This window comes from Drosophila navojoa, chromosome 5 (assembly GCF_054131105.1).
Source record: "Drosophila navojoa isolate 15081-1374.11 chromosome 5, UAZ_NAV_1.0, whole genome shotgun sequence".
In the NCBI taxonomy this organism is placed as follows: Eukaryota; Metazoa; Arthropoda; class Insecta; order Diptera; family Drosophilidae; genus Drosophila; species Drosophila navojoa.
In genome coordinates, this window is record NC_142893.1 from 2,958,785 (window position 1) to 2,979,331 (window position 20,547).

General features: G+C 38.5%; 1 protein-coding gene and 1 long non-coding RNA gene across 4 annotated transcripts in view; one reads left to right on the forward strand and one right to left on the reverse strand.

Annotated features, from left to right (window-relative positions):
* The window catches only part of LOC108655100 (uncharacterized), a 134,317-nt gene that overhangs the window by 55,147 nt on the left and 58,623 nt on the right, over window positions 1-20,547 (reverse strand). For both annotated transcript variants that reach the window (XR_016197164.1, XR_016197165.1), the window contains exon 3: window positions 12,533-12,848. This is a non-coding gene — a long non-coding RNA (uncharacterized LOC108655100). The remainder of the gene's footprint in view (window positions 1-12,532; window positions 12,849-20,547) is intronic.
* Window positions 11-20,260, forward strand: dpr12 (defective proboscis extension response 12). Of its 2 annotated transcripts, none has more exons than XM_018106804.3 (8): window positions 11-1,171; window positions 9,541-9,665; window positions 11,745-11,834; window positions 13,817-13,984; window positions 15,390-15,524; window positions 15,991-16,204; window positions 16,715-16,826; window positions 16,907-20,260. In XM_018106804.3, exons 1-8 carry the CDS (start codon window positions 1,054-1,056, stop codon window positions 16,923-16,925), a joined length of 981 nt encoding a protein of 326 aa, XP_017962293.3. In that variant the 5' UTR covers window positions 11-1,053; the 3' UTR covers window positions 16,926-20,260. The 2 variants fall into 2 exon arrangements, with proteins under 2 accessions (XP_017962293.3, XP_089118557.1); XM_089262431.1 differs by having other exon boundaries at window positions 11,745-11,819.

The window sequence follows — 20,547 nt, forward strand, 5'->3', positions numbered from 1 at the left end:
AAAGGAAATATATATATATATATATATCTAAACATACACATACATATATAAAGTGTGTAAAGGACATTACATTAAAAGCGATTCATCATCGACGTGACGTTGTGATTGTGTCGTTTGTTGTTGCTGTTGGGCAAGAGCAAAAACACTAGCAGGAGCAGCAGCAGGAGCTGGAGCAGGAGCTGGAGCAGGAGCAGCAGCAGCAACAGCAGCAAATTGAATGTAATTTCATAAAAAGCGAGTGTTAATTTTTTACTCCCTCTCGCTCGCTGTGTGTGTGTGTATGTGTGTGTGTGTACACAACAATAGTAGCAAGCAACAACAGCTACAACAATAGCAATAGCAAATACATGGCTCTTGGCTTAATGTGCTAATGCGCAGTGACATGAAAAATGACGGAGAACATGCAAGTTATACGCCCCCCAAAGTAGGAGGAGCCACAAAACAGCTAGTGAAAGAATACGCAGGGCAGGCCAAATAACAAGCTGCAAATTTGATACAAACAACAAGAGAGCACAAGAAGTGGCAACAGCAGGCAGAAGGAAGTAGAGCAAGAGCAACGCATTGACAGGCGACAACAAAAGCGAAAAAGTGCTAGAAAAATCAGATAGGAAATAGCAAGAGCAGCAGGAAGGGACTGCAATAGCAATAGCAACAACTGAGAGCAGCAGAAGCAGCAGCAGCAGCAGCAGCATCATTTATCAGCGCATCAGTTGTACAGCAACAACAACAACAACAACTGCACAACTAGCATATGTGTATTAGTTTTGTGGCGCCTTTTGTGCTGGCGTTTTTTTGCTGAAAGGAAACAGCGCGTTCATTCAAAAAGCCATTAACCCTAATAAGCGTGCCACAACAACAACAACAACAACTAGAAGAAGAAGAAGGAGAAGAAGAAGAAGCAGCAGCAGCATCGATGTGCCATTGTGCCGTGTAGCCCGTCGTAACTATTGAAAAGACGCCAACTAAGCTAAGCTCGCGCAGCTGTTGCAGCTGCCACGCAACACAAAGGAGAGAGAGACAGGAATAGGGATAGAGCGAGAGAAACTGCCACAAATGTTGCCGCCACGGCTGCTGCGCTTGCGGCTGTTGCGTGTGCCGCTGCATTTAATGGAATTGCGCATTTTGTTGCTGTGCCTGCCCACCTTGCTGCTGGCCACAACGCTGGAAACAGGTGAGTGACACGCCCCACGCCCAACGCCCAACGCCCAAAATCTGACTGCCCATTTAATTAATGCAACAGCTATTTTAGCCAGCAACAACAACAACAACAACTAGAACAGCGCGACAGTTAAAAGCGAATTCAGGTTTTAGTGGCCTCGAAACAATTGAATTTAAATGAAATTTTCTAACGCGCAACGCCTCAGTTTATTTAGCGTATTTACATAAAGCGCGAGCTGGGCGAACTGGGCGCACTGGGCACGCCTACTCGTGCAATTAAATGCTATGCGCCTAAGCCTAGACGAAACTTTGCCAATTTACGGATTTATTACGCGAGCAAATTTTATTAGGCTCTGAGTGAGTGGGCCAAGCCCAGCGAGTGGGCAGTAGCTGTAGCAGGAGTGGGAGCATGAGCAGGAGTGGGAGCGGGAGCAGGTAGCTGGGCTAAGCATGGCACCTGCGGCTAAAACTTTTTAGACCAAATATTTTCATTAATGGCCCAAAAGTGACTTTGAAAGAGAGCGAGAGCAAGAGAGACGGCTAAAATAAGCTAGATCATGGCAGGCAAGCATGAACGACTGCTTAATACTCTGTCGAGTGGCAAAAGTATTTAATGGAGAGTTATTTAGGGCATATATAATATAAAAGACAATAGTGTCTAGAAGGTAACGGTTAGAAGAAGAGCATAAAATACAGACAGTAGAAAAAATAAAAGAGAGGAACATAAGACAGATGAAAATAAAATCTATAAGAGAAGAGAAAAGGTAGAGGATATAAGGATATACGAAAATCAAAGATAGAATGTGGAAGATACGGGATAGAGGCTGGAAAGTACAAGTGAGAAGATATGAATAGATAATATGGAGCTGATCAATTACCCAAACAAATATGTCAAATAGACATCTTTAACTCAAAATTATTTTGCGAAAAGTTGATATATCTCTTAAGTTTTCTGCCAACTTAAGTACAGATTAGTCTAGTTATCCATAAATGAAAGTTTAGTAGACGAATATTCAAGCTACAAATGTTTTTAATACAAACTCTCTTTAGTTATTTTAGTTTATTTGTTATATTGTTAATGGAAGATTTCAAAAATCCAATCTCTTATTAGTAAATATGCCCAGTTTCAACTCTTCAGCTCAGATATCAACGAAATGCTGTGCTTTGTTAAAGACAGACGCAAGAATCTTTGCACTCTCTCTCTCTCCCTCTCTTCGTCTCTCCCTCCCCCCCTCCACTCTACGAGCGGGCATTGAAATGAAGAAGTACTTGCGCTGGTTAAATGTTTGTCATTCAATTTGAAACGGGCGTGTGGCCTAGAGCTCAAGTGTAGCACAGTTTTTAGCTAAAAACTTTCAACGACAGACAAAGAGACTGCAAGAGGGCGCGAGAGAGAGAGGGAGAGGGAGAGGTAGAGGGAGACAGCGAGGCGAGGCGAGCGAGTGAGGTGAGCAGGTAAACACATTTTAAAGTCAGCCTCGGCGGCAATTGCTTGGCAAACAATTATTAATTTTTCATCAAGCGCGCGCAGCCAGCGCTCGACGGACTTTGGCCGACTTGGCTCGCGGCACTTTTTCTGACCTTTTGGCTAATTTGGTTTAAATGGATGCGAGAGCTGAGCTAAAAGCATGCCATGCCTCGGCGTCTGCTACTTAGGCGAGAGTGTGTGGATGTCTCTCCCTGCCCACTGTCTTTGTGTGTGTGTGTGTAGCATCACGTATACGCATCGTTAGCCACGCTAAGTTATGGCCAACACGTAACATTCACAAATAATAAGGATAATGAAAAATACACAGGGGAGAGATTAGCGTTAAGGGCGAATCGCCATTTTTTTTTTTTAGCTGCTGCCGCTGCTGTCGCTGTCGCTGTCGCCGCTGCTGCTGGCTGCTCCTGCTGCTGCTGCCCTTGCGGCTTTGGTTTTGACCTAAAAGCTCCCCGAATGCGACCTTTGTTTCTGCCTGCTCTTCTGTTGTTTTTTTTTTTTTATAGCGGCTTTTTCTTCTTCTTTTTATATTTTGTTTGTGCGACCAACGCGTTACGCATAAATTATCAAGAGTCGCTAAAAAAACAGACACACACACACACACACACACACACACACACACAGCGGGCAATGGCGACACCTTATCGGCTCGGCGCTCATTACGCCGCCTCTGCCGTTGGGGGCGTGGCAGTGTCGCGTGACAGCGCAAAAATTGAAAATTTATTGCCACGCCTTGTGGCTTAAGAATCTATGCCGGAAAAAAAAACAGAGACACAGAGGCAGAGACAAGTAAAGTTTTTGCTTTTGTTAAATTGACTTTTTAAAGTGACCGCAAAAAAAAAAAAAAGAACAGCAAATGAAATTGGAAAATAAAACCAAAAACTGGTAACTGTGAAATGTGAAATATGCAAATAATTCAAACAGTCAAAGAACTCGCAACTGTCAGAAAGCCGAAACGGAAAAAGGCCAAAGCAAAGCGAACAACTTGAAAAGCAACAACGGCTAAGCGAAACACAAATTGAAGCCTTACAGTTGCCGGCAAGAGTATATCGATACGTATATATAAATACGTATATATATATGTATATATATGTATATGTATTGTATAATCTGTGTATGTATGCAGGCATATACATATATGTTATATAAGATGTATGTGTATCTGTTTGTCAATATATGTTTAATATTTACACTTGCAGTCAAAAGTATATGGACAGCCTACATGTGTCGCAATTTTCTGCTTAGTAATTCTCTCAATGTATTCTCTCTGCTAGAAATTTTTATTTAATTTGTATACAATATTTTTTGTAACAGAAAAAAAAAAATCTATAAAAATGTATACACTTCTTTGATAAAAAAAAAAAGAAAAAAAATTCTATTAAACCCTATGAAGTGTCATTAACATAATTCGTCTTATAACAAATCTTTTTTATCTGGAAATAATACACCAGATTAAAAAGAAACAACAACAAGATCATCGCAAACGAATCTCTTTCAGCTCTAAAAAAAATAAACTTCTTTGTGCAAATACTTTTGACAAATACTGTATCATATATTATATATATAACATGTTACATATTATATATGCCGTCTGCCAGGTTGAGTAAGAGAAAAAAAGAAGAGGAAGCAGAGAAAACGTTAAGCTTAGCACTTTCGGCTGACAGGCAGGGCAATAACAACAGCCGAGACACACGTGTCAACTCCTGTCTGTGAAGAAGCTATATACAGCTAGCTGTGCCGCTCCCTCTCCCTCTCCCTCTCTCTCTGTGTCTATCTTTCACTCTATCTGTAGCTCTGGCATATTTGACTGCGTCAAGGTCGTCCCGGGCCAGTTTCATGCTTCACACTCCAAACATACACACACACACACACACATTTACAATATTTTCGTTTTCTTTTTCTGGCTTTCGCCTCTGCCCTTTTTCTCTCCCGATTCGCACTGGCGCTCATGTTTCTCAAGTGCAAATGAGTTTCGCCTTCTGCATGCTCCTCTAATGCGCTGTAAAATTTCAGCTATTTTCGCTAAATTTTCTTAGTGGTTTTCATATTAAGCCCGAGGCATTTGTAACGCTAGACGCGCGATCTTTGGCTTACGGGGTTTAGATAAAATGAGAGCTCAGGTTAAGGTAAAGGCGGCAGTGGTGCGGCGACAGTGGGGGCGGCAGTGGAGGCGGTGCCAACGCAGCATGTGGCAGGCGGCATTCAGTCAGCCGTTGAGGTTGCTGGGAGTTCGAGTGAGGTCGACTGTCAGGCAGCTTAAAAACTGCTAAGCACTTTGGCCACGTTGACTTAAGCAGCTTTCGGGCTTAACTGCTAGCAGACAGCAGCACCCCAACATATTGGCAGAGCATTAAAATATTACGCATACGCACTGTGTGGCGCCCTCTCTCTCTCTCCCTTTCACTCTCTGAGTTAAGTGCGACAGCTATAGATATAAATAATCATTTTGGCAGGAACATGACAAGTGCGCGCACACACACACACACACACACAGCTGAAAAGCATTTCGTATCGTGCTCCACGGCCATCGAGCCTCCGCTAAACGTCCGCAAGATTGACAAGAAATATTTATTATTAATAATAAACATGCGAGCAGGAGCAGGCAGGCAGGCAGACTCGACTGACTTTATTATTTATCGCTTTACAGTCAGCTTCAGCTCTCTGCACTCTACAGGGTAGCTAGCTAGTCGTGCTGGTTTGCTGTTGCTGCTGTTGTTGCTGCTGCTGCTGCTGCTGCTGCTATTGCTTATTGCTGGACATCCGGCCGGTGGCTCATTGCTAGAGCAAAAAGTTTTATTACTGTTGCCTACTTTCAGGCATAATATAATTCACACTCTCGCCCGCTAAGCCGCTGCCAGCTGACATGCGCACGTATCAAGCCAAAAAGCTAAAGGCGGCCAGCGGCGGCGGCCAAATGCGCGACTTTTAGCCATTTTATTAGCAGTGCGTGTTTTTTTACTATTATAGCGAGTCACACACCACACACACACATACGCCTCTACTCCCTCTCTATATCTCTCGGCGGCACTTGACCTTAGACTCGCTTTTTGGGCTTGAGCGTGCGTTTGGATATTTTTTTTCCTTCTCATTTTTTTTGGGTGTTGTGTGTCTAAGCATTTACATTCCTCTTAACATGCGCAATATATTTCGACTTGTCAGTGCGTATGTGTGGGCGCCCTATGCGTGTGTGCGCGTGTGTGTGTGTGTGCTGTCATGCATACAAATGCAAAGATAAAGAATTTATACTTATTTCAGCTCTACAGCTAATATATATGTACACACACACACACACACACACACACTTATAACTGTCATATATAAGCGTTTTTGCTGCTGACCACCAAAATCGACCTGACCGTCATAAAGTGGCTCTGCTTTGTCCCTGGCCACCTCCTGCTCCACGCATATTTTTGTTGTTGTTATTAATGACGCACTTTTATTGTCTGCAGACTTTTAATGTATATATAGATATCCATAAAATATATATATATATGTGTGTATATATATATAAATACAGGCGTATATAGTATATATTTAAATTTACAGTCAATGCAGCGTGACCATCGATCCAACGGCTACTCACGACTGCAGAATACTTGCTCGCCTGCTATTTATATCTAGTCTGCAGTCCCTAAGCTCAACTCCTTAGCCTTAGCTGCCTAGTCTCCGCTTTCCTCTCTCTATCATCAACTCTCTCCACTGCATACAGCCCAAGTAACTAATATACTCTCTTGAAACATTTCTTAGCTGAGTATTTAAAATAAAGAAGAGCAGCAACTAAAAAAAAACAGTAAGACTTGACGTCATTGGCAAAACAGGCGCATAAATTACATGCACACACACCGACACACACACACACACTGACAAAAGGACAATGCGCATGTACTCAACAAATACGAGAACGAATACAAATTCAATAACAAATACAAGTGCAGGGCATAAGACGCACACACACGCACAGCGTGTAGGAAAGAGAGAGGAACAGTGATACGAGTCGAGGATATGGATATGGTTATGTGTAGCTCTGACGCTGTGTGTGGACTGCATACGCATGCCTAAAGTATGAACTATAAAAATTTACGAGGCAATAAAAGTGCGAGCTATGCCACGCTGTGTTTTATGGCTAACAGCAAAAGGCAGACAGTAGGTAAATATGAGAGAATCGAGGGCTGAGCGCTAAGAGCAGAGGGAGCTTAAAGAGTTGCTGGCGCTCGACGATTTCAGCCAATTGCAGTTTCGATTTGGCCAAGGCCGAAAGAGTTCATGTGTGTGTGTGTGTGTGTGTGTGTGTGTGTGCTGGCTGCTTAAAAGTTTGTGCGCTTCGGTATTTTTCTTCTTCTTTTTTTCACATTTTGCATCGCTGATTGATTGATTGATTTAATACACTTTTCCTTTTACAACGTTCCGCGCTCTTGAGTTTTTATATGTGCGTTCCGGCGACTCTCTGCTCGCCCCTCCGCTTCAGTCCAGTCCGCTGGTCAGTCAGTCATATTCCAGCTGCTTGAGCACGCAATCCATTTGCAAGAAGACGACGATGAGCCAGAGCCAGAGCCAGAGCCAGGCAGCAGCAGTGGAAAAACGAGCAACTTAAGACTCAGCGTGGCGGAAATTTAATTTGGCTATGGGTCAGCCGCTCACAGCTGGGTTGCCCGGGCAATCAAAGTTTCCTAATTAAAGTAAACATCAAGTTGAGCATTATCGTAGTTAGTTAGTTAGTTAGTTAGTGAGCGTTGCACTCCGGCTCGATTCAAATTAGCACGAGGCGTATACTTAATAAATTGCTTACTAATAAGCCAGCGGGCAGCACTGAGTGCACTGAGAGCGATGGCAACGTTTACGCATGGGTCTCAGCCCAAACACAGTACTCCGGCCCGCTCCTCCAATCGCCATTAGCATTATCGATCTGTAATAACTCTTTCTGTATCGAAATTATATATATCCTTATTAGGGTCAGGCAGCTTATGCTTATCTCCGAATCTAGCCAGAAAGCCACTTAGGCTACATTAAAGTATATTTGCTTGGCCCAGGTAAATATTGGAAGAGTATTGACCCCGTGACATGGCTTTTGATGTAATTTACTTATCAATATTAGCGCTTGTTCAATAAAAACCAAAGCAAAAGCAAAAAACAAAGAAAAACAACAGAGAATGGAGCGTGTGACTCGTCTTTTGACGTGGGTCAAGAGACCCATTGGCCAGACTTTGTCCCGCTATTTAAAATGCATTTTGTTTGACCAGACTAATTGGATTAATCGGCATTTGCCTTCATTTTCATCGATTCTCCTTTTGTTTCTATATCATAAAATGACCCGCGAAAAGAAACATCACGGCGTCTGCCAAAGTTCATCAGCTACTCAAGAGCCCGAAAATTCTTGCGGGTCATTGAATCATGATGTTTTATATTATGAATGACAGTTGAAATTAGCTCTAATTTCATAGAGTTCTGCAAGGCAGGGAAGAGTATGTGGGGCTGGGGATATATATTTATAGACTGTGGCATAAATTGCCGTATGTATTATTAGATAATTGAAAATGGACTCTGTCGTCTTGCCTATCTCATATGCCTCTCTCTGCGATTTTCATGAATTCAATTTAGACGTTGAAAAATCTCGTTTGAGTAAAGTACATCCATAAGGGTAATGTTGTATCTTTTAATTGCCTCACACTATTTCCTTTCTAGATACTTTTTCTAAATCTTCAAGGAATATACGCATATACTAATCATAGTTTTTTTCTGCAAAACTGCAGCAATCCTTAATAAAACTAAAGTATTTACCAAAATTGTGTTCAATTTGAGCATTCCTTATAATGAAAGTAGAGTAAAGGCTTTATCAACCAAGTTTCTGTTATTGTAAAGCCTTTCTATGCGATTTTCGCAGTGCTATCCACTCTCCTAGCTCACATCAGAAATTCTAGTATTTTTCCTGTATTCTCACATTTCCCCACTTCTATGCAAAGCAAGGACTCAGAGCGCATTGCAACGCCCTGCTATTAGAACCACAATAAACTTATATCGACTATATAATATTGCTTGAGTTGAGAGTTTCTTCTTTCACTCTCATCATATTCTATTAACTTACATTTATTGAGTACGGCATGCGTATCCTTCTCTATTTCCTCGAAGGGTCATCAGTGAACTCTAAAACTATATCAAAACTTAGTTCCTTCTTTCTGCCGCACAACAATAATTGAGTTGCAATTGCATTAAAATTGGGTTTTAATTAGAAAAGAAATTGTTGTAAAAGTACGAGTGGATTTTCTGTTTGTTAACTCAATGAGATTCCAGCTAATAATCAATTTTTCAACATGGCTACAAAGTTGATGTAATTACATTACATATAAGGACGTTTGCGTGATCCAAAAATAAACACAAATTAGACAAGGACAATGGGGAAAACAATTTATATAACTGTGTGTGTGTGTGTGTGTATGGGTGTTCTATCAACATGAACTGTAGCGCTGACTGTGCAAGGCAGGGAGGCAGGGCGGACGAATCAATAAATGCCATGTAGAGGCAATAATCGTAAATAACACGCTGAGTTTTCGTATGTCAATCAAAAGCTTTATTATTTCAACAGTTTGCACTGGATTTCGTTTCGGCAGGTAGAGCAAGGCTACAGGATATCTTTTAACTAGCAATTGCAGTGAGCAACAAAAATAAACGATGAAACTTTGGATTTATATATAGGTCGCATTTGCTGATTGCCAAAAAAGAAGTAGAAGAAGAAGCAGAGGAAGCAAAAGTGTAGGCGACGAGTATACGGTCCTTTAACGCAATTTGTGATTGCACTTTGGACTTGGCTTATTTGTCAGGCTCTTGTCTAACTTTCTCTCTCTCTCACACTCTGTCTCACTCTGTCTCATCCTCCACTCTCTTCTCCTCTCACACTTTGATTGCAGACCAAAAGTCAATACTCACAGATAACGATTGGAAGAAGCTATGGACGCGCAATGGCATAAATGCCGATTCCAAATTGGATAATAATCTCGACTCCAGCGACAGTCCCATGTTCGAGGACAGCGAGGTAAGTAAGAATTGACAAACTGACTCAATACAGCACGAGCACTGGATGGTCGATGAAGTGCACCCAAGTGTGTCTACGAAATTGAATCGCGCACACACACAGGTACAGGTAGAGTGTGCTCAACGTGCTCATAGCCCCAACAGCCAGCCACCGTTAGCCTGATCAATATGCTAATGTGCAAGTCCGGCGAGGGACATGCAAATCGAGTTGAAAAGCGCGGCTAATGCTAATTACTATACAACATGAAGACGCGCCGGCTCTAATTAATCTTTTAGTGCTTATTTATACTACACTCGCGCCCGACTTTAACTATCCAATCAGCCAAAGAGGCCAAGTCGTAAATTTGCTCAAGCTGCCACTACTAAGTAGTTTGAGTACACATATACATATATCTATGTATGTATATATGTCTAACTAGACATATGTATACAGGGTGAGCCAATTGAACTGTTAACTGGGCGTGACTTATGAAGGGGTCTCTAATCATTCAATTAACTATATGGAAGGGAACTGCAAAGTTTACGGAATTCAAATTTTTTACAGGCTCTATCATCTATATTTTCAAGCAGTTGCTTCTGGTCTAGTCTACAATATTCCCACGGCAGCTTAGCATATTTTATGATCTTTCTATCTACAGAGAATTAGAATCGGATAAGTTACAGAATATTTAAGAGGCAGCAGGAGGCTTTACAGTCCCCAGGAACTACATTTATTATTGAGCAGGACGATGAGCTGAGTCGATGCAGCTTCATGGAGCTGTTTGTTTTTTGAGCATATTTCTTTCATGGAATATATATACAAGTTCATATATACAATATATGCAGTTTATTGGAGATCAGAGTATATCCATATTAAGCACTCACTACTAAAACTTTCGCACTTGCTTTAAGAGTTGTTCCATTAAATATCTCTAATATCATAGCTCAGCAGGCTTAGGAATGGAGACCGCAGACATTGATTGTTCTGATTATCAATAATGATTGTATTGGGCATATATCTTCTGCTAACAAAGTTCGCCTGTCAAACTCTTTGCCTATTCAAGATATCGAGTCAAGCTTTAGGACTATTTCAAGTCTCCATTCAAGGTCTTTAGCTATACAAGATCTCCAGTCTTAGCTATTCAAATTCTACAGTTAAACTGTATGCCCATTTAAAGCGTCCTATCAAGCTTTTTAGTTGTTCAAGATCTTCAGTCAAACTCTTTGGCTATTCAATTACTCCAGCCAAAGTGTAGATCTATCTAGAATCTCCATTTAATCTCTTTAACTATGGAAGATCTCTAGTGTAACTCTTTGTTTATTCAAGATCTCATATCTCTGCCCTTCGATATTCCAATTCACACTTCTTGGGCTTTTCATGACGTCAACTGCTCTTTCAATAACATTGTAATAAATTCTCTTTCAATTCCACGCAAAAGCTCATCAAATCAATTTAAATTAGCCAATTAAAACCAGCCCCAATCATTAGCTGTCTGCTCGCCCGTCTAGCCGGTTTAAATGCTTCATTTTTTTTTATTTTTTTGGCTTAGATCTGCTGCAAGTAAATTACGTATTTTTGTTCTAGCCACAAGAACGTGACAGCAATAAAAATAAAACGCGAATTCAAAATTTTATAGTCGTCTAATTTGGGCAACAGCTTCATCAGCCTCACCCTGTATCCGTCTAGCGTTTCAAATTCTGCTGACTAATTGTGCAGCCAGACGGCATTTGATGGTATTTTTAATACCCCAATGGCGATTGTGCAACGGGTATGATGAGCTTGAGCAAAAGTATGTGACAGACTGGAGTAGAAGATATTTAAGATACTGAAACTGAAGATGCTTAAATAAAAATTGAGTCTATGTAAGACAAGTGATCAGGGCTAACATCAAGTCGTGCATACCCGCCTGGAATACACACAAACTCTTTTGTATTTTATAGCATTCTTTGCTTGCCTTTTAGCTTTACTTTACAGGTAACACATGAAAAATGAACTTTTAACTTTTTGTCTTGTACTTTTCTCCACCACCCCATTCCCTCCCGTCTCTCTTCCCTTTCCATTTTGTTCGTTTCTCTCTTTTTTTTTTCTTTTCACCCACAGCTGATGGCGCACAATACAACCGTCCAACTGGGTGGCACCGCCTTTCTCGTCTGCAAAGTCACCGGCGTGGATCGTGTGGGTGTAAATTGGGTTTGTTTAGCTTTGTTCTTGTCTATCCTTTATCTAATTGTGTGGCGCAGGTGCCTCCCGCTTTAAGCTTCCACATTAAGTTTCGCTTGCATTTTATTTGCTGCATATATTGCATATTTTCCAATTTTCAGTTCTTAATTATATAGCATTTAGCTCGGGCTTTTCTATTTATTTGCATGTATATATATATATGAGAATTTTGGTCGGTTCGCCGTCGAATCGGGACACGCAATTGTCCAATTTGTTTTGGCAGCCGAGCACGAAACATATAAAATGCGAATGCTTAATTTGCAGCTGAAAGCTAGAAACCGTTTGCCATGACATTGTGTACACTTTGTTTGGCATTCAACGTTTGCTAACAAGCAATTAAATGCTACTCCGAAAAAAATAACAACAACAAAAAACACAGCAAAACAACAACAACAACAATAATAAAATACGACACGCAATGGAACCCAACAGCCATAGAGACATGGACACAGAGCCCATAATTGAGCCAAAGCATGTGACAAAATATCAATTAATCAGAGTCAGGCGAAATTCCATTCGCAGGAGCTGCGAAGCATTTTTTATAAATTTCTTGCTAAATGCAACAATTATCAGAATATTTATTAGGATTTAGAGAGCTGTGCAAAGCAATTGGGCAGAGAGTGAAACCATAGTATAGTTATTGACAGGACTAAAAGCTTAAATCTTACCTTAGCTATCTCTTAGCAGCTGTTGGTAGTTAACTGCAATTGCAGTGCATTGAGAGTATTATATTGGTTCAATCTGTCAATCACATCCAGCAATGGCTAAAGCTTGAAGCATCCCTTTTCAACCAGATCTCTTGCCTTAGTTATTCAGCTTTCTTTCTTTCTCTTATCATGCTTGTGCCAATCAGCTAGCAGGAAGTGGACAGCGAAAGGCCAATTATCTAGCAGCTTTCAACTTCATGTTTGAAATCCAAATTTATAGCACATAATGATCAAAGCTCGTACAAAAATCTTATTCGCTCAACTTTGATTGGCTTTACTGTAAGAAAAAACAAAACAAACATGTTTTAGATTTCAGTCTAAATAAAAATAAATGTGAATTTTTATTCTATAGCTATAAAAAGCCTTCTAAAAGTTTAGAATTGAATATGGAAGATCAATATATAAAAAAATAAATAAATAAATAATTAAAATAATAAAAGAATTGGGAATAATGCTTTTCAAAGATATATGATGTAACTGTTTATTTATTTTTTTTTTTCATATCAGCGATAGTTTTCTTGTAAGTTAACAGACTTCATATGTTATAGCACATCTTAGCTAAAGCTCACAGAACGCTTCCTTAGAAGCATTAATTTATCAACTTCCTTCCTTCCTAGTAGAGAGTGAGGAATAGAGAGTCTCTACAGTAGCTCTCCCCATGAATAGACCTTCTCCAACAGGGCTTTAATATTTGTCTAGAGTACTCTTATTGGCTTTTAGTATATTTTTTTATGCTTATCAAGAACATGTTTTTTGCTGCCTTTTTTAATTACATATTCTGCTTGCCTTTAAACGTAATTCCTTACATATTATACATACACTCTTATATTTATAAATTTTTAAAATATTTAAGCTTTCATTTCAACTCATTCATTTCAACTCATTTCAACTCAACCTGTTGTTAAACTTGCATTTGCTAAACATTCCACCAAAATTGCAATCCACACACACACACACGCTCACATATACATATAAAATACCCACATCTCTGCATACACCTCTTAACACTACCATTTTAAAGTGCTTTCCATAATCAAATGCATATACTTATATGTATTCGCCGCACTAATTGCATGCATTTGTATTGCGAGTGAATTGAAAGTTTTACGTTTTCTGTTGCCTACTTTCGAGCGCGCTTGCAATTAACATTGACTATAATGCGATGTGCGATTGTGATTGCGTTCTTTATTGAATTTTGCATTTAATTTTCTCACATTTTGCTGTTGCTGTTGTTGGGCAAAACAGAATCAAATATCTTGGATACGTCGCCGGGACTGGCACATATTATCCTCGGGCGCCCAGCTCTACACAAATGATGAACGCTTTGCGATACTCCACTCGCCCGGCTCCAACATGTGGACGCTGCAGATAAAGTTTGTGCAGCGACGGGATCACGGAATGTACGAGTGCCAGGTGAGTGTGAAAGAGAGAGAGAGAGAGAGAGAGAGAGAGAGAGTGAATGAGAGAGAGCATGCATTGGAATTGCATATATTTTATGCATGCAATGCAGTTGAAATGAACTAAAGTGCATTTGCATATGCTCCATTTTGGCATACGGACCCAGACAGCCCGGCGTATACGCAATATTGAGGTTTTTGGGTTTTTTTAACCCATTTCTGTTTCAATTTTTTCATTTTGTTGTTTGGTTTTTACGTTGATTTCGTCGGCGCATGATTTAATTGTAATATGCAAATGGCGTTTCATTTCAAGACAACCTGCTGCATGTACGCATGGCACGCAGAGCACATGTGACGTTGACGTCGGGCACAGCCGAAACCATGTGGCTGTCAAGCGCTGCCAGACGCTGCGGCTGCCAGATAAACTGGACATTGACATATTTAGCCAGTGACTGAAACGCAAGCTCCCCACCCCCTCCCCCGTCCCGGCGAATGTGTGCAAAGTAATGCAGAGAGTAAGCCAGCCATACAAAAGCCCGAAAGTCAAGCGGATATGGCAAGAGGCGTGTCCTGGCTACAGATGGCGGAGTCGAGTCGAGTCGGTAGACTGAACTAGGCGAAAGGCAACAAAGTTTGGGCAACGCCTGAAACGGACACTTGACAGTAACTCTGTTTGTGCAGCAGCCGCACAAGTGCTGCGCCGAGACTTACGGCTAAGTAGAGACCAGCCAAGAGAGCTTGCAGATAGTCAAGGAGGGACAGAGAGAGCGAGATACTGATGTTGTTGGGGCAGCTTCGCAAAAAATAAAAGCGTAGCTTCAATTTCAAAAATTGTTTGCATGCAATTTCAATATAAGAGCCGAGGCTAGCGCAGCAAGGGTAACAGCGTAGCCGTCTGTCCGTCTGTCAGTTGGTGCTGCCTCTCGACGAGCACTGCATGCAAATATGCCGAAATGATTATTTTTCCTTTTTGCAGTGCAGCTCGTTCATCTGCCCTCTGGTTACTTTTGTTCGTATGTAGCGCTTTTCCACTTGCACATATACTTATATACAAGCAGACATACATATCTATATATGTATGTATGTATATGTATAGAAAATGGTACGTTTTTGTTTCATTTTGCGTGCCAAATTGAAATTGTTTGATTTGCATTTCAATGAGTGCAACATTTCTTTGCAGTCAAAACGTTTCACTGCACCAAAGCCAGTTAGATCGACAGATATTGATATAGTGAAAAAAAGAGAGAGGGAGGGAGGGAAGTCAAGGTACAGAGAGTCTGTTAGATGCAGCACAGCATTAACATTCGAGTTGATTACGACAAATGCTTAAGCATCGGAACATGCGTATCGAACAATTTCACCCAAATATCCTGGCATTATTTGCTTGACTCTATCAATTGTGTATTTATTTTTGGGCATAGGTATCCACACCGACTGGCATCATCTCGCACTTTGTGAATCTTCAAGTGGTTGTGCCCGAGGCATTCATACTTGGCTCTGGTGAACTGCATGTTGACATGGGCTCAACAATCAATTTGGTTTGCATTATCGAGAAGGTGAGTACAAATTTATTACGTATATATGTAGAAGGGGAAATACCGAAAAGTCAAATTAGCTAATTTGCAGAACTAAAATAATATTGAACGAAATGAAGGTTCTCTATATAGAAATATAAATAATCTTAATAGTTAGGTAACACAAAAAGAAGAATAACAACTAAAAATGTTATCGATAAGTCGATTTTTGTATCGGAAACTTGTCATACAAACAAGCAAATGCCGCAAAATAGTTAAGAAACATATATCAAATCTATTTCACTTCGAATAATATCTAGCAGAACTAAATATATGATATTATTGACTATCGATAAATATCGATTCAATGAAATGCATATATTGAAGTGATAATCGATAGTTTTCCTATGATATTTTTCTGTAGTCCAGCATATATTACAATACTTATACATTTTATACATAATTCTCGTCTTCCTTCTTCCACTCTCTATCGTCTACTCCTCTTCAGAGTCCCACACCACCGCAGTACGTGTACTGGCAAAAAAATGATCGTCTCATCAACTACTATGACTCGAGGCGAGACATATCCATTGAAACGACACCGGGTCCACGCACACAGAGTCGCCTCATAATACGGGAGCCCCAAATCACCGATTCTGGCAACTACACCTGCTCTGCCAGCAACACCGAGCCAGCTAGCATTTATGTCTTTGTATCAAAAGGTGAGTGAAATCGTGAAATCATGAAATCTGAGCGGGGATTTAGCAGCTGTTGCAGCAGCTACAGCTGCCATTGCCGTTGCCGTTGCCGTTGCCATTTCTGCTGCTAATGCAGCTCAGCTCAGGGCAGCTGCTTAGCGTGCAAATTGTTAAGGAGAGTGTGGGGCAGAGCTGGTGGCTTTGCCTGTTATTGTTGTTGTTGTTGTTGCTGTCGCACGTAACAGTTGCATGCAATTTGCATGACTGCCTCGCGGCCAAATTGAATTTCTTGTGATTTTAGCATTTAAATAGCCATCGCGAGCGATAAGAAGTGTAAATGAAAATATGCAAATGCTTGCAGCGAGCGAGCGAGCGAGCGCGCCTTGCCTGCAGCTTATTAAAATGTTAATGAAAATGCAGAGTATCTGTCGCCAGTTATTGCCATATACAACAACAGCAACAAGGAGTCAAATCTAATTCACATTTCTCTCTCTCTCTCTCTCTCTCTCTCTCTTTTGCTCTCACTTGGCTCAGGCGACAATATGGCTGCCATATCGAGGCGTAAAACTTCCTCGGCCGATCGCATTACGCACATATTTAGGTCAATGCTGGCGCCCTGTCTGCTGCTAAACACGGTTGTCGTTAGGTAAGTACGCCCAGGCCCCAACTCCTGCTGCATATAAATATTGTTTTTGTTTTCCTTGTCTTCTTAAATTGCTGCTGCAGACGCATTTTCTTAACCTAAGCAACCAAAATTGAAAGAATATTAAAAATAAAATATAAAAAACAAAATATTAAATATATATATGATATATATATACATATATATAGTACAGAATCCTATTTAAGCTATTTCAATGTTAGAATTTAAACAAAAACAAAAAACAATACATATAAATACAAAAAAAAAAAACCAAAAGTAAAACAAAATCTAGCGTAAAATTTAAGCTAAGTTCCATCTAAAGAAAACCAAAATCTGTGTAAAAATCATGTTATAAATCTATCTCTGTCTCTGCTAGGCATTTACAAGTTAAGTTAAACTTACAAAGAAATAAAAAAAAATAAATAAATAAAAATCATTTTTCGTATTAATTGTGTACAGTATGTTTAACCAGTTTGATTAAGCACTAACTTACAAATATATATATATAATACTTAAATATTTATATATCTATGTCTGTGCGTCATGTAAAATGCATTAGTTAAAGTAATTGTTAAACTTTTCCAACAAATTCTGTTCAGTTTATAAACTTTTATTTGACTTTGATTGACTTTTTTTTTTAATTTTTTATTGTGGGTTGAAAGCAATTGCAATGGGCTAATTGCAATTTGATTCAAGCTTTTTAGGGCATACTCTGAACACATGGAAAGAGCATAAGAGGGAGTTTCTAGTGAACTGGCATATATAAAAGGGATTAAAATCTAAGTGAAACCAGGACAAGCTTATCTATCGGTCTGTTAAAAAATCTAGGAAATTTTTACATAAGCTGAAAGCATATGGACATGTAATATAATCATAAAATCTTCTTCTCAATAATAGCTTTACCCATTCTCATTCAAATTTGTCCTCTATAATCTATCTGATATAAAAACAAGCTGTATGAATTGTCTTGGCATATATCTCTCTCCATCTATGCATATGGGAATGTCCCGAATGCCTCAAAGCGCAACTCCAACTAGTGTTCAGGGTATTATCTAGTCGGTCATGCTCGACTAGCACACACTAAGTTCATTAATTTTTCTTTTTTGGTCCTCAGCAGTTGTAAACAGCATGGATCACACTTTTAGATTTATACACACATACATATAAAACTATATATATCTATGCAAAATACATATTGACATAGAAAAAAAAAAGAGAAAAACATTTTGCATAAGTAGCCAATTTCAGTCCATAAAAATTATATTACAAACGAAACAAAAAAAAAACACAGGCATACCAAAGCGTTATTATTATTACTGTTACTAATTACTAAATGGAAACCCAAAACATAGAGATTAACACAAAAAATAATAATAATAAAAACAAATAAATATAAAAAAGAAAAAGAATTATAATTAATTGCATTATTAAGTTTGTAAATAAAATAAATTGCATTGCAAATGGCAAATGGCAAACACAACACGACAGAGCAAATAATATAAATATGTATGCATATATTTAATTTCAAGTGTAAATACAGCTAACAAATGACAACAGCAACAACAACCAACACACACAAAAATGACTGAATGAATAAATAAATAAACAACAAATAAATATAAATTAAATTGTTGTAAAACTATATAGGGCGGAAGAAGCAAAGGCCAGATAAAAGCAGCAAAATGGAAGAGTGGAAAAATCGATTGCCAGACAGTTGGAGAATTAGCTATAACTCGAAACTATATATACACACACACACCCGAACACATATACATATATATATATTTAGTATATATATAGCATAAGTGACAGCAATCAGCCATGAAAAAAACACAAAGAGATGAATACAAACAAAGGAGGCTTACTTTAGATGTTGCTGCTTGAAAACTACAAATAGAAGAGAACTTAGAAAATTCATGAAAGGAAAACTAAGAGTTAAAGAACAAACAAACAAAATCAGAGAAATCAGCTAAGCGAAATTGTTAGCCATAGTAAAAGCAACTAGCATAGAGCATGCAACATTTCATAATTACTTTCTACGCTTTCTCAACAACAAAAAATAAAACTAAAAATAAAAAAAAAAAGTAAATAAAAGAAAAAAAAAACAACATATAAAACGCCTAATTAAACAAAACACCTGAAGATTAAAAACAACATCTACGTAATCAAATATGTACAATTCTCTCGACTGTTTTTTTTTTGCTCGCGCATTTAGAAATAGAAGAGACAAAAAAATAGAACTCATTAAATATATATAGAAGAAGAAAAAAAAAACATATTTGTGTGTTGTACAATTAAATGAAATTTAACGAGATATTAAAAACATGGCTGTCGGCGAGTGTAAACGACTGCACAATACTTGTTCATGCTGCAAAGGGAGTTTAATTTTGATCAAATAGAGTTCTTTAGTGTCAAACCGTGAAAGATATACTTGGGCTGACATTTGTGGAATATTATATTTATCTGCAGAGAGACTCGATAGATAGGTACTTGCCAAGTCCAAGTATTTCAACTAAAGGTCAGTGGAAGTCAGGAAATACTTGCTTCAATCTGAAATTCTTGCTGTGTATATCTATATACATGAGTAATTCCTTCTGAAAGAGCCAACCAAAGGAACCATTGTAGCTTCGCGATGCACTGCCAGTAAGGCAACGGTAAACAGTATGTACTCAAAAGATACACTCTAGTACAGTCCGCAAAACCAATATACTCCACTTTTGCCAGCCTGCACAGGTATACACAAAGCATATTTCATAAAAAATGGAGAAACAACACCAGAAAAAAATGGAAAAAAAATTAAATTACGAATACATTCATTGCCATATATAAACCATAACAAAAACGTACATTACTCAAATAAACATAGAAATGAAGAAAAACAAAGCAACTGTTAAAGAATTTCATGAAACTTTAAATAGATTCATTAGTGTGAAAAAGACGCGTAAATTAACAAACATAATATGAGTAATAACAAATAGATGAAGAGAACAAAGCCGAATGAAAATAACTGTTAACTGTCTCAATATGTGTGTGTATGTATTTGTATTTGCATTTGCATTTGTATTTGTGTGTGCCTCCCCCGCCCCATTGCTCCCGTATTCCGAGAAGCCAGCAATCACATTCTGATTTATATTTGATAAAAGGAAATTTATAATAATATATTATTATTAATATACATACATTTATAAATGAAACAATGAATAATATAATATGAATATTGTTTGGATTCCAATTGTTAAGCATTTTTTACTGTAAATATTTTAATTAAAGCATATTGGTCTATGGCCGCTAATAGCCATTAACTAATTAATGGAAGAAGCATGCAAAAAAAAAGTAAAGAAACAAAATGAAATTAATATATGTAAGTATGTACTGTATTCAATAAATGAAAATGAACAAAGAGTAAAATATTATGAACAAAAATAAATGAAAATAATGCGAAAAAGTCATTTAAAAAGTTTTCAATGTAAAATGCGCTCAGCGCGCATTTATGTAAAATTTAAACTTTGATGAATATGAATTTAAAAATAAACAAAAAAAAAACAGAAAAATTTAAACTTTAAAACAAAAAATAGCCATATATTGAGTGCAGGAACATATGAAATGCATTCGAAACACACACAAGTGATTATCATGAGAAAATAAATGTAATTTAAATAATAACTAAAAAAAAAAATAAATCAAATTTGTTTTATTTTTCAACCTTTCAACTTAGTTGGGCTTC